We start from the raw sequence: 13,717 nt of genomic DNA on the forward strand, positions 1-13,717 counted from the left end.
GCTCATAAAGGCTTTAAAATTCTCCAAGAGTATTCAGAAAGGAGATCATTCCCATTTGAAACTGTTAAATCACTCTTCATTTCAGTTTGAAGACCAGTTTTAACCAAACGGCTTCCTCCAGTATGTTAGGAGTGGCTGATCATTTCATTGCGAATGGAATAAAAGTTTAATCCGTTTCACTTCCTTGTTACATCCATACACAAGAACAAAGTTGACCTACCTTACCATCATTGTAGAGGTTTGGATTAAATCTCACGCTGTGGCCTCCAGTTGTTTCCAGATTCACAAGGGGAGGGGAATTAGGATAGTCTTGTGGAAAATACACATCAAATTCAAAGCAACCATTTGCATAAGGGGTGTCTGCAGGACCAGTAATGAGAACCTACCATTGTAAAAAAACAAGATGACAGTTTTCAAAAGAACCCTTATATTTGTCATACAGTTGAGAGATTTTTGTAAGTTTTATGAAGCATTTTATTTCCACATGCTACTTATCAGAAAATACCATTAGACATCATAATCATATGCAGGCTGTCAATCTGTTCATTTTGATACTCTGGGTAAGTAAAGCCCTCTGCTAACATTCGTGTCTCCAGATTACAAATGGAAAACAAAACAGAAGGAGCTAAAACTCTACCCTCTACTGGATGCTATTAATAGAATTTTTCTTCAAACTCCAGGTCCAGAGATACTTCTCCATACCTACTGGTTTTAATCAACTTAAATGGTCATATGCAAAGATGTATATTGACCATAATGGAGTAACAAAAATCAAACTTTTCCCTTCAAAATAGCTGAAGGACAAGGAACCTTGTTCTGTGAAGACTCCTTGGCTAAAGGAGCACTCCTGGGGTAGATGGACTCTCTCAACCCCCTGCCAAGTTACTAAGAAGTCAAGATCAGACTCTAAAATACTACCACTTAAGTTGTAGTTTGGACAGCAATTAAAGTACACATGAAATACTTCTGGTAGTTTTTTTTTTTTAAATATTTAAGGCATCTTCTTAAACATTTATATGCCAAGCTGAAAGAGGGAAATAAAAATAACTTTGTTTCTTTACCTTCATAATGTCAAGCCGTTCCTCATCACAACGTACAAAAACACTGGATGAAGATGAGAGAGGCAGTGAGGTTGAAAGAGTCACAGCTTCTTGAGCAAGACGTCGGGCTCTGGCAGCACTGTTGGCATCACTTGCATTTTTTACCTGAGACATGTAGTGGTAATTTACTTTAAAAACCAATTTTCCGTCATCATCTTCAGAAACCATTTCGAATGTATCTAGAAGAGAAGAAGATTTTAATGCATCAGGAAAACAGTGAAATTAATAATGGATTAGTCTTGGATACAGATTCTGAGTATTAAAATCAGGAAACTTTAATTTGCATTATACTAATGCAAAAAAATACGTATTTTGTGAGTTAACAGTGATCACAGAAAACAAAACAGTAATGGTCCTGGGCTGAATTAATTTCTGCAGTAAATTTACAAGCTTTCCCATGCAACTTGAGTGTATACCATTTCTGATTTGGAAAGCTACCAGCTACTCCAGACCAGGAATATAATGATACTTTTGACTATATAATAATGCTAATAAAGGAATCAGCATGAAGCAGACTGCCAGCAGTATTTACTTGTGTGGTGGTTGCAGTGTTATTAGAGAATCATAAAAAATTACAGTGAAGCTGGTTTTCTTTAAACATTTACTATGCAAAATCTGCAGCATGGCTGCCATAGTGAAAAGCTACCATACAAACTTCCCTACCTCCTATTCTTGGCATACACTCCACAAATATTTGTGAGTAAAATCCCTTACAAATACAACAGCAAAGAAATGTGATTGCAAATGCTGTCACTGCAACTCAAAAAATACTCATAGAACATGTTTTTGCAATAATCTTATAGCTCTTTTTGGATGAGATACTATTTGTTCTTCATGAATTTTTTTTGAACATGTTCCCCTTATGGCCAAAAAAAGCGCTGATTCCCATCACATTTTGCACATGCAACATATTGCACTCCGTGATAGGACACAACGAAGTTTACTGCAGTTTCATTTTAAAAAACACGTTCTGATCTGAATTCTATTCCATTTAAAAAAATTAAAGCTACATTAACAAACATACATATACAGTCATATATGAGCTTTAAAAAAAATCTACTAACTTTCAATATAATTTGAGAACTGAAACTCACAAATCATTACAGGAATGGAAACATGAACACCATCATTGAATTCTTCTGGCCCCTTGAATTAATTGAGTGCATGCTTAAAACACTTCTTATTAGTTCAAAGAGTATATTTGTTGGTAACCGGAAAATACAGACTTACATAATTTTCCGTATGTGAAAAGTATTACTGGTTGCATATGTAAAAAAGTTGGTAACTCTAAAAAATAATTAGGGATTCTGTCCAACAGATTACATATTTCTTCAGTATATTCACACTTTTCAACCTACCGAACTGGAGTTTTTTCATGACAGCCACATACTTTTCTTCAAGAGACCGTAAAACAGACAAAGGCTTGGGCCTCACAGCAGCCTTTTTGGAGTATTCAGCCATCTTCTTTTCTGTTATATAAAATGTGATGATTATTTGTAGTTAACCATATAATTTTGAGACAAGTACAGCAAGCATTTGGGGATTGTTTAACTTGAAATGACATCTTATGGTCACTTTGTTTGCAGAGAAGTCTCAAAACTGGGGTTCACTCACAATATACAAATCTGTTCTTCTCACTACCATATATTTAATTATCTGAACAGCTCAAAGTAAATAAAGGTCGTAATCTCAGCTCAGAAATAATTCATGACTGCTGCTGCTATGAATACTCTTGTATTGTTTCTTCTAATTTTTTTTTTTTTTTTTTTTAATTTAAAATAGGAAGTATGACATACACTTATGTGGAGAGACATACACACATGTATTCTTGGTGTACTCTCCAAAATCAGAAGCGGATTATACATGTCTCTACAATCCACTCTCCTTATTGAACTACTTTAGTTTTCTTTACTAGACAATGAGAGATGGTCCTTTGAACATCTACAGGTTCAATCCATGATTTACGATTTTTGTTCTGCGTTCATCTAGTTAAGAGTTAATCTAATTCATAAGATTTAGTTTTAACAGCAAAGGCTTTACTATTAAAGGTCATGTATGTTGTATTCTGCCGAGAAAAAAAAAGTTGCTACATAATTGTGCTAAAAGTCGTGAGGTGTACTGTAACTTGCTTGAATTATTCTGTTTCCCAATCAAAACATTTAAGACTACCACGAGGTTCCAGCCACCTCTGAAAATATAGTCAGTGGTTGGCAGCTGCAGGGAAGTACTTTTTCTTGCTTTTAAGCTAATTTGTAAGTTAGCTGTTAACAAAGTATTAAAAATAAACACTATACAGTATCTATAAAAGTATTTCTATGTCACCTTGGTTTGCTTGGCGCAAACTGGTGGTAGCAGCATAAACTATCTCCGCAGTCTTTTGGATGTCTGGTACCAAAAGTGTCAGTCCCTCTGGTTCTTGATCAGAAGTATCTGGTTTTACTCCTGCTTTAGCTTTGTCTTTTTTAGACCTGTTTTGTGCAAAGAAATAGGATGTAGTATGAGGGAATACTTTTCAACCAGTCATACAGTACTCAGCATATTGTGAACAGGGAAAAATACCAAAGATTAAAGGATCAAGTTTAAAATAAGTCTTCTGAAATGGAATGTCTCTATGTATCTCCAGGTTAATCACTGAATGTAGCAATGAACTGTGACAATACCAAACATACAGTCTTGATTTGACAAACAGAAGTACATCTGATATGAAGAGTAAAAATATGCACAAAGCCAGTGATACTAGTACATGAGTTTCTGCTTCAACCATTTAGTACTTTTGATTGTTAGGCTGCATGCTGACCTTATCTTTGCACGTTGTCAAAAAGTATTAGAAAAGCTTACAAAATCAATGTAACAAAGATCATGTTGTGAATGTGCATTTCATCCACCCATGCAGATCCACATGCAAAATTAAGTCCGAAATAGGTAATAAAAGTACTCTTTCCTACTACACAATACACTAGCAATTATTTAAAATACACTAATGCTAAAACAGTAGGAAACCTCTAGTAAAAATTCACAGCATGTCTATGAACTGCAACCTAGGCATCACAAGAAAGTGGGTCAAAAATGAAGTTTGTCTCTCTGCAGTTCTCTTCTGGGCTATAGAAGTTAAGACCTTTTATTTCAATGAACAGTTTAATGTAATGTAATTTTATAAATCTTACAAATACAGAAGGTGTCTATTATATTGGATGTTTATAATCAATGTATTGCAAATTGTCAATTTAAACACCTCAGATTTTTATAATGAAATAATTTGAAAATACAGTATATATTAACACTGTTGTCTGATAGAAGCTTGTTGCCTAGTAATTTAAGATATATTTAAATATTTAGATTGTAACAACTCAGTCTTTACTAGCATATATATTCAACTGTTGAAATGAAGACATGGTATTTGATAACATTGTAACCTAAATGTGCATATTTAAAAGCTTCTGTGTTTTAAGAGCTAGCATAAATTTACATTGTCATCCTGCAAAACTTAGGAGATTTTAATGCTAACAGCCTCCAAATTGTTTTACTGCAATATCTGTAAATTTTTTTAATAGCACTTGTTCATTTTAAGACCCAAACAAGTTCAATAGCCAAGAAGCATAGGTTTTCTCTTTCCCACTACCATACCTAGAAGCAAACCAGAAAGCTATCTGCACAAGAAAAATTAGCAATTTAATGCTTTGATGTCCCAAACATATTTCAGGAACTACCACACGCTATATCGTTTCTGTATTTTAATCTAAACTGAAATCATACCTAAGGAGTGAGTCTCTAAACTATTCAGTAGAGGTGATTACAGTAATACTGAAAGTCTTTGTACTGTACCTAATCAAATGAGAATATCCCTAGAGTGCATTAATAACAAAATTCATTACTGCAGCATGGTACATTTTCCATGTTCCAGATTTAATCCAAAAGAATGTCAGCCTGTTGTTGACTTCAAGCAATACTGAGCTTTCAGGTGCTCAAAGTTAGGAGGAAAGCATCAAAGGCAAACAGTGTCGTTCAGCATTTGCAGAACAATTTAAGACAAAGAAGCAGCATCGGCCTCTCCTGTTCATACTTTCAAAAATCCTCATTACTGCCTTTTTTCTTGTGGAAATCTAGGCCAATATTTTTTAAATAACCTATTAAACAGGTTCAGAAATATGTATTTAAGCCCACTAAACCTCAGGGATAACCTGTTTTAATATCACAGACATGCTAGCAGCCACCAGTCTCAAGGAAGGTGTACACATTTAGAACTGCTTGCTGCTGACGTAGAATGCTTAAGCTATTTACTACAAAACCCTTGGAGAAATTTTGGCTAAAATGAAATGTCAATGGGCTTATCCAAGAAAAAGATGCGTGAAAAGCAATAAAAATTGGTGGAGGTACTGAAAATGAAATTAATTCTTACAATTTTATTTTCTAGACAGTTGTCTTGTAGGTCTTTCATCTTCCAGACGGTTTTGCAATTTAGACTACTAGTTTTTTTTTCCTTCTACTTGGTCTTAGAATCAAAAAAATTCAAGTGTTGGCCTCATTAGACAAAACCCTTAACTACATGCTTAAAACCTCCTACAGATATACTGAGTTACTGACAGTCACGTGCCTAAGCAGACAAGGAATACGTATCTAGTTGAAGCAGTAGGAAAAGGAGACATCTACTTCAAATGCAGATTCTCAGTACCAATAGTAAAATTTCCCCTTGTTCTCCTGGTTGTCCAGAACAGTTAACACTTCAGCACTTTTGAACTATCGAAAGAAAATGTATTTTCTTAATGTCTCCATTATCACCAATATGACGATTCTGTCCACTGTTACCATGAGCAAAATAGACAAAACCCCCCTCTCCTCAAAATACACTTTTTAAATCAAGTGTTTGCAGAACCAGAACAGCTCTACCCTGTCACCTGTAGATACCTGGAGCTTGTGTGATCATCTACATTACTAAGTTGCCTAACTCCTGAGCCAGGCCATAACTGTGTGAAAGCCGTTCAAGAAGTAAAGTGCAAGAATGATTTTACCTCAGACACCCCCCCGCCCCAGGTCTCATATTTGACCTTGATTCTGCCTAATCAGGGATTTCAGTCCGTTTCTTAGGGAGTATAAGCTAGCTGGCATCACAAAACCCCCAAATCAGACATACTGCCTTATTAACATTTAGTTTTCCCACACAAGTCATGCTTGTATATTCTAATGGTTAGGGTAAAGATAATTTTCTTCCCCCTCTTTCAGGGAAAAACCCAAGTGGTATTGCCGTAACTTACAAGACTTCTATTAACAATGACCTCCATTTTTTCTTCCCTCATTTTGACTTCCTACCTTTACTTGATTCAAATCTTTTGCAGTAAGAATAACAACTACTTTTTGCTCCATAAATCTATTTCTTAGTGTAGTCTGAAACACGTGGTATTACTTTGTGTACACATGAAAAAGCAACCTGGTGACCATTCTACCATTTGTGAGCATGTATAACATGGGCAAAACAAATTTTTACCATCCTCCCTTCTTGACATAATCTCCACTTTTATATTGCTGCTGCACTCCTGCCTGCCTGGATTCAGAGCCACAGTGAGCTCTTTCCAACGAGCTGCAGCGAGCTGCGTGTGATACGCAAGTGTTTTAGAGGGACAGAGTCCCAGCTCAAGAGAGGGAGTTGCTGGGAATTACAAGGCTCTCCCAAAAATACATGAATGAGGAGACGAAATACCAAAATTAAAGTGATAAAGCCAGTAAGATCCTTCAGCTCCTTCACTGCACTCTAGCAACCTGCATATAAATTTATGTATGCAGATAAACTAACAGTGTTATCAAACTCCTGAGCTCTAACTGTATGTTTTTCAATGGTATTCCAAAGAAACATGAGAACCAACAATAGTCATAAATAATAAACTATGGTCAAATATGTAACCATATGAATATTTTGCTGTACATTTTCTCTATTTTTAGAAAACCTTGAAATATCTGCATTATACTGTACATTTCTTTCCACCAAGATTCTGCTTGTGAAGTAAAATTTAGTGCAGTTCTTTAATACACGCCAAACCTTTATCCAAATGTTACAATTTTCAGAGTGGAAGAGGAGCCAAATATTTAATTTAGACTTAGAAACTTCCTCATACAGTTTTTCAACCATTGAAGAAAAAGCAGACAAAATCATGTCAACTCATATTTAAAGGGATGACAGTCACTAATATATTTGCTAGAAGAGACAGCAGTGTACATGCTAATAATTTAAGCCATTAATTTAGCTTGTGCTAGAAGATGACAGCCTTCTCTTCACGCTGTGCTAAATGAATAATGAATGATACACTCTCAAGGCAACTTTAATTTTTAAAGCCAATACTAATACTTACTCACCCGTGCCTGATACTTAGAGGTAAATGTGATGATACGGAATGATACCTTTATCAAAGTATTCACAAAATAAAGCCAATGAACCATTCAGCCTCTGTGTAGTACAGGGACAGTGCTTATAGCAGAATTCTGCTCCGTTTTATACTGACGCTCACTGTCTTAGGATAAAATTGCCATAGGTTTGCAACTGTGGTATCACTCAGCCCTCATGGTCCCCCACCTTCTGTAGGTTTCCACAGGGACCAAAGAGAAGCTCCTTCCTTCCAGTAATTTACAGATTCTTAAACCAATCTCCTGAAATCAGGCAAAACAAGTAAGGGACTGTGCCTTTGCAAATAAACACTGGTGAAAGCTAGTAACCTCCTCTGAAATGGGTCCATATGCTCCTCCTTTGGGCTTCGAGCACTAAGCTGAAGCATTCCAAACCAGCAAAGGCTCTGTGAATGCTCCCTGCAGCCAACCATCATCTCTGAGCATAAGCTTGAGAGTACAGCAAAAGAAATTGACAGTCTTTTAAAGAAAAATAAATTAAAACAGATTAGGCCTCAATTCTTGGGACCTAATTCTAAGGAAAAATTTTTGTTTGCAAAATGTACCATTTCACATAGAAGTTCTCCAAAAAATGAAGACAATTAAAAGCTGTAGCAGGGAAAATACCTCAGGCCTACCTGGTATTCTAGCATCCCCATGCAACAGAAAAACATCCAGGCCATAACAACAATTTGGGGCCTGATACAATCAGACAACGTTGGAACTGTGCAGGATTAACCCTTAGTAGCAGTGTGACAAGTGACAGAAATGTGAAGATGACAGAATTCAGATCTCCCTCAAGCAGTTATCATGGGGGTGGCTGGGGTGATGTGGAAAGGGAGAGCATAGTTAGGAATTTAAACATAGGCTTGCTATACTCCACATTACACCGATAAGCCATCAGATTATTTTGCCAAATTAACAATTTGCCATGAAGCTCTCCTAGCAGATGGTGGTTTAGATGAGCCTGCTTTGCTACATGGCAGCGGTTCTCTGCAGCAGAGGGCTCAGCCATCACAGCAAGCAAATGTCTCACACTCCACCCTAGTGGCAACCCATTACACAAGGCTGACCACACTCTAAATTAGTGATGGCTTTTGACTCCCTTGCAGTCCAACAGTCATGAGAAATCATCTCATACCTAAATGTCTTCTCCATTATCCAGAAATTTCCCAGTTTTCTAACAGAGTATTATGGCCTCTGGAAATAAATGAAATCAAATGCTAACTGGAGTCCAAAACCAAAACTGTTCCCCTTAAATTCTGGATCCAAGTGGACGCTCTCGCTCCAACATGGAGATGACATTTGGTAGACATGCAAGTGGAATGGCTGTTCAGATACAGGAAAGTTTTGTCTTTGAAAGTAGATCTCATAATTTGTTGTTGTTCTGGCATTTGACCTGAAAGGGGCAGCAGATTGTCCCATTTAAGAAATTCATGCCAACACTTGCTTATATTGCTGTCACACCTTTAACTAATATGCTGAGAATGAAAACTTGCCACCCCAATGATTCCAGGCAGTTCAGGCTGTTGGTGTTTTCATCCTTGTCTATATACTCCTTTAAAGACAAACAGCATTATGCTTAAACTAACCAATGAAAGGCAAGATTTCTTTTTGTGCTGATATATCAAAGTAATATAAGAAAATTGTACAGATAATGTAACTGAACCAACCATAGAATTTTTATCAAATTTATCAATTATTAAAATAACACTGATTGTGCTTATAGAATTCTTCTTTGTTTTCAGATCCTAAGCTGACACTGAAGAACTATTCATACCATATTTTATTTTACCAAATTAAAAAGAGCTTATGAGTAGGAGTCACATGCCATTCTCACAAAGAAGCTTTTTAGACTTCAACTTGGGGAAGTGATATGAGAAGATACAGGTTTACATGCACATTGAATCTGAGGCTAACAGTTAACCAGATTAGCAAAAAAAAATTGATTGTGGTGGAGAATTTTATACATACATCTATACTGGAAATGGATTACACAGAAGCCAAATATATTTTATTTTCTCTTTTAAGAAGATTACATATACTGTGTTCTACATAATATTGCCAGCAAGCACAAGCTAGACACTTTTAGATGGGTATCCAACAAAGAACTGTTATTTGTCCTTCCTAATTCTGTTTCTTTTGCACTAAGTCAGCAACACTGCCCCCCCCCCCCCCCTACATTACATGCTTGATACACGAGACTAGCAATCTCAATCAAGAAGGATTAGAAAGATTCATGGGTAAAGTCCAGTCCATCAGGAGTTACTAGAAGGAGTTCCCAATAATGGGATTCCTGCTCAGAAAATCTCTTGGGTATTGGTTGGTAAATATTCTCAGTTTATAGTGGGAGGAAGAACATTCTATATACACCTTTCCCTGACATTATATTTACCTTCTTTTCATGATGTTTCAGTGTATGCTTAGGGACAGTACTAAATTTCGGAGGGAAGGACAGGTATTATTTCCCAACAAGCCATCTTTAAATTGGAAACAAGTAAACAGAATAAAAAAAAATTAATAGCTGGAAGCAGAAAATTATTAAAAGAAAGAAAGGAAAATCTGTGTTGCAGCATTTGCTTTTCCAACTCCCTCAGTCAGGGCAGAAAAAGACGATTCAGCCATTAAAAACCCCCAAATCCTTGGTTCTGGAAACTAGAATGGTTTAAGACATACAGAAACAGAGATAGAAAGTTGGTTGTGAAATCTGTACCAGCTACAGCACCTCCCAGAGGCAGGAGGTATTGGGAGGCATGCAGGAGCTCCTCCTGCGTGCGCTAGTCTGGTGACTGTCCCTTAAAACAGCAACCATGTGCAGCACCGACTTAATGGGTCAAATGACTAAAAAACCCAGGCCCTCTCAGACTCGTGCCCTGCCCTGTGAGCCATAACAAAAGAGCAACGTTTCACAGAAGGTGACGGTCAGACCTCAGTGATGGCAGCATTTCTGAAGACAAGAAGCCATGGTTTTGCAGTGTGAGAATTGATGATAAAAGCAACCTTAAAGTAACACTGCTTGAATCACTCAGAAGTGCTCCGAGAAGATGATTTGACCTTTGGAACAGTCAGAAATGGCAAAAGAAACATCAGGAGCGTAGAAGTAAGTAGTTTTGACTGTTAAAATAATAAAAAGCTCCATTGTATTTATCCAGAACGTGCAGTTCTTCTTTGTCAAAGGAGAATATTTAGAAGGAAAATTGATTTAGCAGTATAGGTATTGGTTGTTACTGAGTAGAACAGGAAAGAGACTGATAGTCTAACATGTTATTCTGCCCCAACATCTATGGCCCAACCAGCTGGGGGTATAATAGGACAATACTACCAGGTTTGAACCAAAACTGTCGTGTAACTGCGGAGCACACCAAAGTCATCAAGGAAGAAAACCAGCTAACAATTAGTCTGAGCCTGGAAGAGAATCTGTATTTATTATTAGCTTTATAACCATTTTACAAAGGGAGTTACCTAAAGGCTGGTCTATGGTTACTGAAAGAAACTGTCACTCATGGTTTGTCCGTATGTGTTTCCTTAAAAAGTCGCCTGAACTCTGGAAGGTGTGCAGAACCAGCTCATACAGCATTATACTGCAATGCTTACAACACAGCCCCATGGCATCACAGCTGAGATAGGATATTCAGATGCTTTTCCATTTGTTTGCTCATTGCTCTGCTGGACTGCAAGTGTTTGACAAGAACTGTCAAACACAGTTTCTCAGAGGAGGCTAGAAGACTCCAAAATCTGGCATGGATGGCTCCAAGGCATTCACTTGTAATTTCGCATCATCTTCAGCATACCAGCTCACCTGTGACACCTGCGCTAAAGGACAAGCTAGCTGTCATAAAATCATCAACATATAGAAGCATGCTTTTCATAGGTAGCACCAGCAGATGCTACTAGCCAAAAGTTTTCAACCATCTCTATATAGTTAGGGTTCTCACCACAAATAACTCCCAAATCTTTTGCCTCCTGAAACTTACTCTTCCTGACAGAAGCCAAAGGCTTCTCTCCTAACCAGTTAGCCTCCAAAGGAGCTGGTCCTTACTCAATGAGTAAAGCAGCACAGAAACATATAGAAGACATTTGGGACATTTCTTGTAAAAACTAGCATTTGTTTTGGCCCTTCCCGATCCCATTCTTTACAGAATGGGCTTCTTCAAACAGCTCCCAAGGAATGCTCCTGCCTTCAGACTGACCGCAGGAAATGCGCAGTCCTGCAAAATAAAGATTTATCTCTTTAAAGAGGGAAAGAAATTTAAGAAAGATTTGAAGCTCCTAGATTCTTGAGCAGCAAATCCTCTTTCTGATCAGTGGGCAGTTACTGACGAAGTGGCAAAAGTATGCAACCTACCAGCTTCGTGTCATACCAAAAAAAAATTTCCTTGTAAATAATACAGTAAGACAGAATATATACATATAAACATAAATCTAGATCAAAGAGATGGTATGTTGTCACTCTAGACTGCAGCACCCATTCAGATAAATACACAGAACTGAATCTTATTTCACTTCTGTATACATAATATGCAAGTACAAAATACAGTTTAAATGAAGGTTAGGGACAATAAAAGCGATTACCTCAGTCGGTTGGTATAAGTATCTACACAGGTCTTCATTTTAGCCAACAAAGTCCCAACAGAAGCCTGTGACTCCAACTGTTCTTCCTCCTCTTCACTGCTTTCTCCTGACAGAGGAAGCAGTAATGGTACCATCGATGTGCAGGATGCAATAGCACGGAGTAATTCTAGCAGAGCTCGGTAAAGGGGAACGTGTCGGGCCATATCCAAAACTAATAGAGAAAAACAGTTTACAAAAATTACTAAAATTGAAGACCCTTACACTCTTAATACAGATGTTTAAAATAGAAAAGCTACTTTAAATAATTATTAAAATACTAATGACATTTAATGACAAAATACAGTATTTTGTAATAGCCATTTATAATTTGTGTTTTAATGGACTTGTCCAGAAAAAAAATGGATAAGATACCTGGAAAACAAAGGTTAGCAAAAGACACAAGACAACAAAAGTGCTAACAAGGCATGGAACAGGATTACCACATGCTGTGTTCATTTCTAGTAGCTTAATATAGAATCCAGGCTCAAGTTGTATGCCGACAGTAATCGAAAAAAGGTATGTATGGAGGAAAAATTGTAACCTGTGGTGTAGCAGGGTAGCATTTGCTGATTCTAATAGCGTAAGCATTCATAAAGACAGACTTTCATATTGCCTACTTTATTTATAGTTATCCTCTCCTCTGGGAAAATTTGTCTGCATTATTGCAAGAATATTTATGGTCATGAAATAAATGAAGTTATATCTACCAAGAAGTCTAGCTTTGCTTCTTTTCATGGAGAAAGTATAATTTTAAAAACCATTATGCATTCTTCAGAGCATGTGAAGGCTCTGAAGAAGACGCAAATTTTATCTGCATACATATGAACCACAAAACAGTAAAGATGAATGAGAATATATATTAGGTAGCCAAACCTCATTGCCTTAGTGCAGCTCAGTGTGATGTATATGTATTATAGAAGTAACTGTGAGCAGAATATAGATATCAGCTCCTCTGACTGGGAAAGACAGAGACACACAATTCTCTAGCACCACATTGTTTATTTTCCTTTTCCACTTGCTTGGACAAATATGTAATGGATGTCATTTCAACTGACTTTGTATCATTAATAGAAATCCTGAAAGCATAGCAATACGCAGACACTTTAACACAGCTGCTTCCTCTGTCCCTAGGACATGCTGTTTTTAACCTAACTGGAGAAAAAAATTGCTCTAGTTCAAAGTATTTACAAATGACTGAGTTTATGATAAAATAAATTTATGCTTTTTCCAGCAAAAAAAACCCCAACAAACAAAAAGCCCCTGACAACTCGCATTAGGACAGAACAAAGCATAGAACTCTCTAATGTTTCATTTAGCACATCTCACCCTCCAAGCTAAAGCAGACCACAAAGTTTCATCTTGTGTCACCAAACTCTTAGCTCTAAATACAGCTCAATGGGACAGTATAAATAGCCAAGCAAAATTCAGCAAGCTGGTTTATCCAGGTTTAAAGCTGGATTTATCTCTACCAAGAGTTCTTTGATCAACAGCTTGCTATTTGTATTTTGAAACTATTACAATGGCATAAACTCTTAACTGTGTGAAGTTCTGTTGTGTTAAACAGGAAGAAAATTTACTGAAACAAAGCATTAATCTGTCAGCCCTGGTATTATGGTTCTAAAAATATCCTGTGTCAA

The 13,717-nt window shown here is 36.9% G+C and overlaps 1 protein-coding gene across 5 annotated transcripts in view; it reads right to left on the reverse strand.

Moving 5' to 3' along the window:
• Positions 1–13,717, reverse strand: part of BIRC6 (baculoviral IAP repeat containing 6) — a 186,006-nt gene that overhangs the window by 11,443 nt on the left and 160,846 nt on the right. For all 5 annotated transcript variants that reach the window (XM_049830566.1, XM_049830564.1, XM_049830565.1 and 2 more), the window contains exons 66-70: positions 12,042–12,252; positions 3,423–3,568; positions 2,459–2,569; positions 1,062–1,279; positions 221–382 (exon numbers count right to left, since the gene is read on the reverse strand). In XM_049830566.1, coding sequence (XP_049686523.1) covers positions 221–382; positions 1,062–1,279; positions 2,459–2,569; positions 3,423–3,568; positions 12,042–12,252 — 848 coding nt within the window. The remainder of the gene's footprint in view (positions 1–220; positions 383–1,061; positions 1,280–2,458; positions 2,570–3,422; positions 3,569–12,041; positions 12,253–13,717) is intronic.

The sequence above is a fragment of the Accipiter gentilis genome, chromosome 28, assembly GCF_929443795.1.
Source record: "Accipiter gentilis chromosome 28, bAccGen1.1, whole genome shotgun sequence".
NCBI lineage: Eukaryota > Metazoa > Chordata > Aves > Accipitriformes > Accipitridae > Astur > Astur gentilis.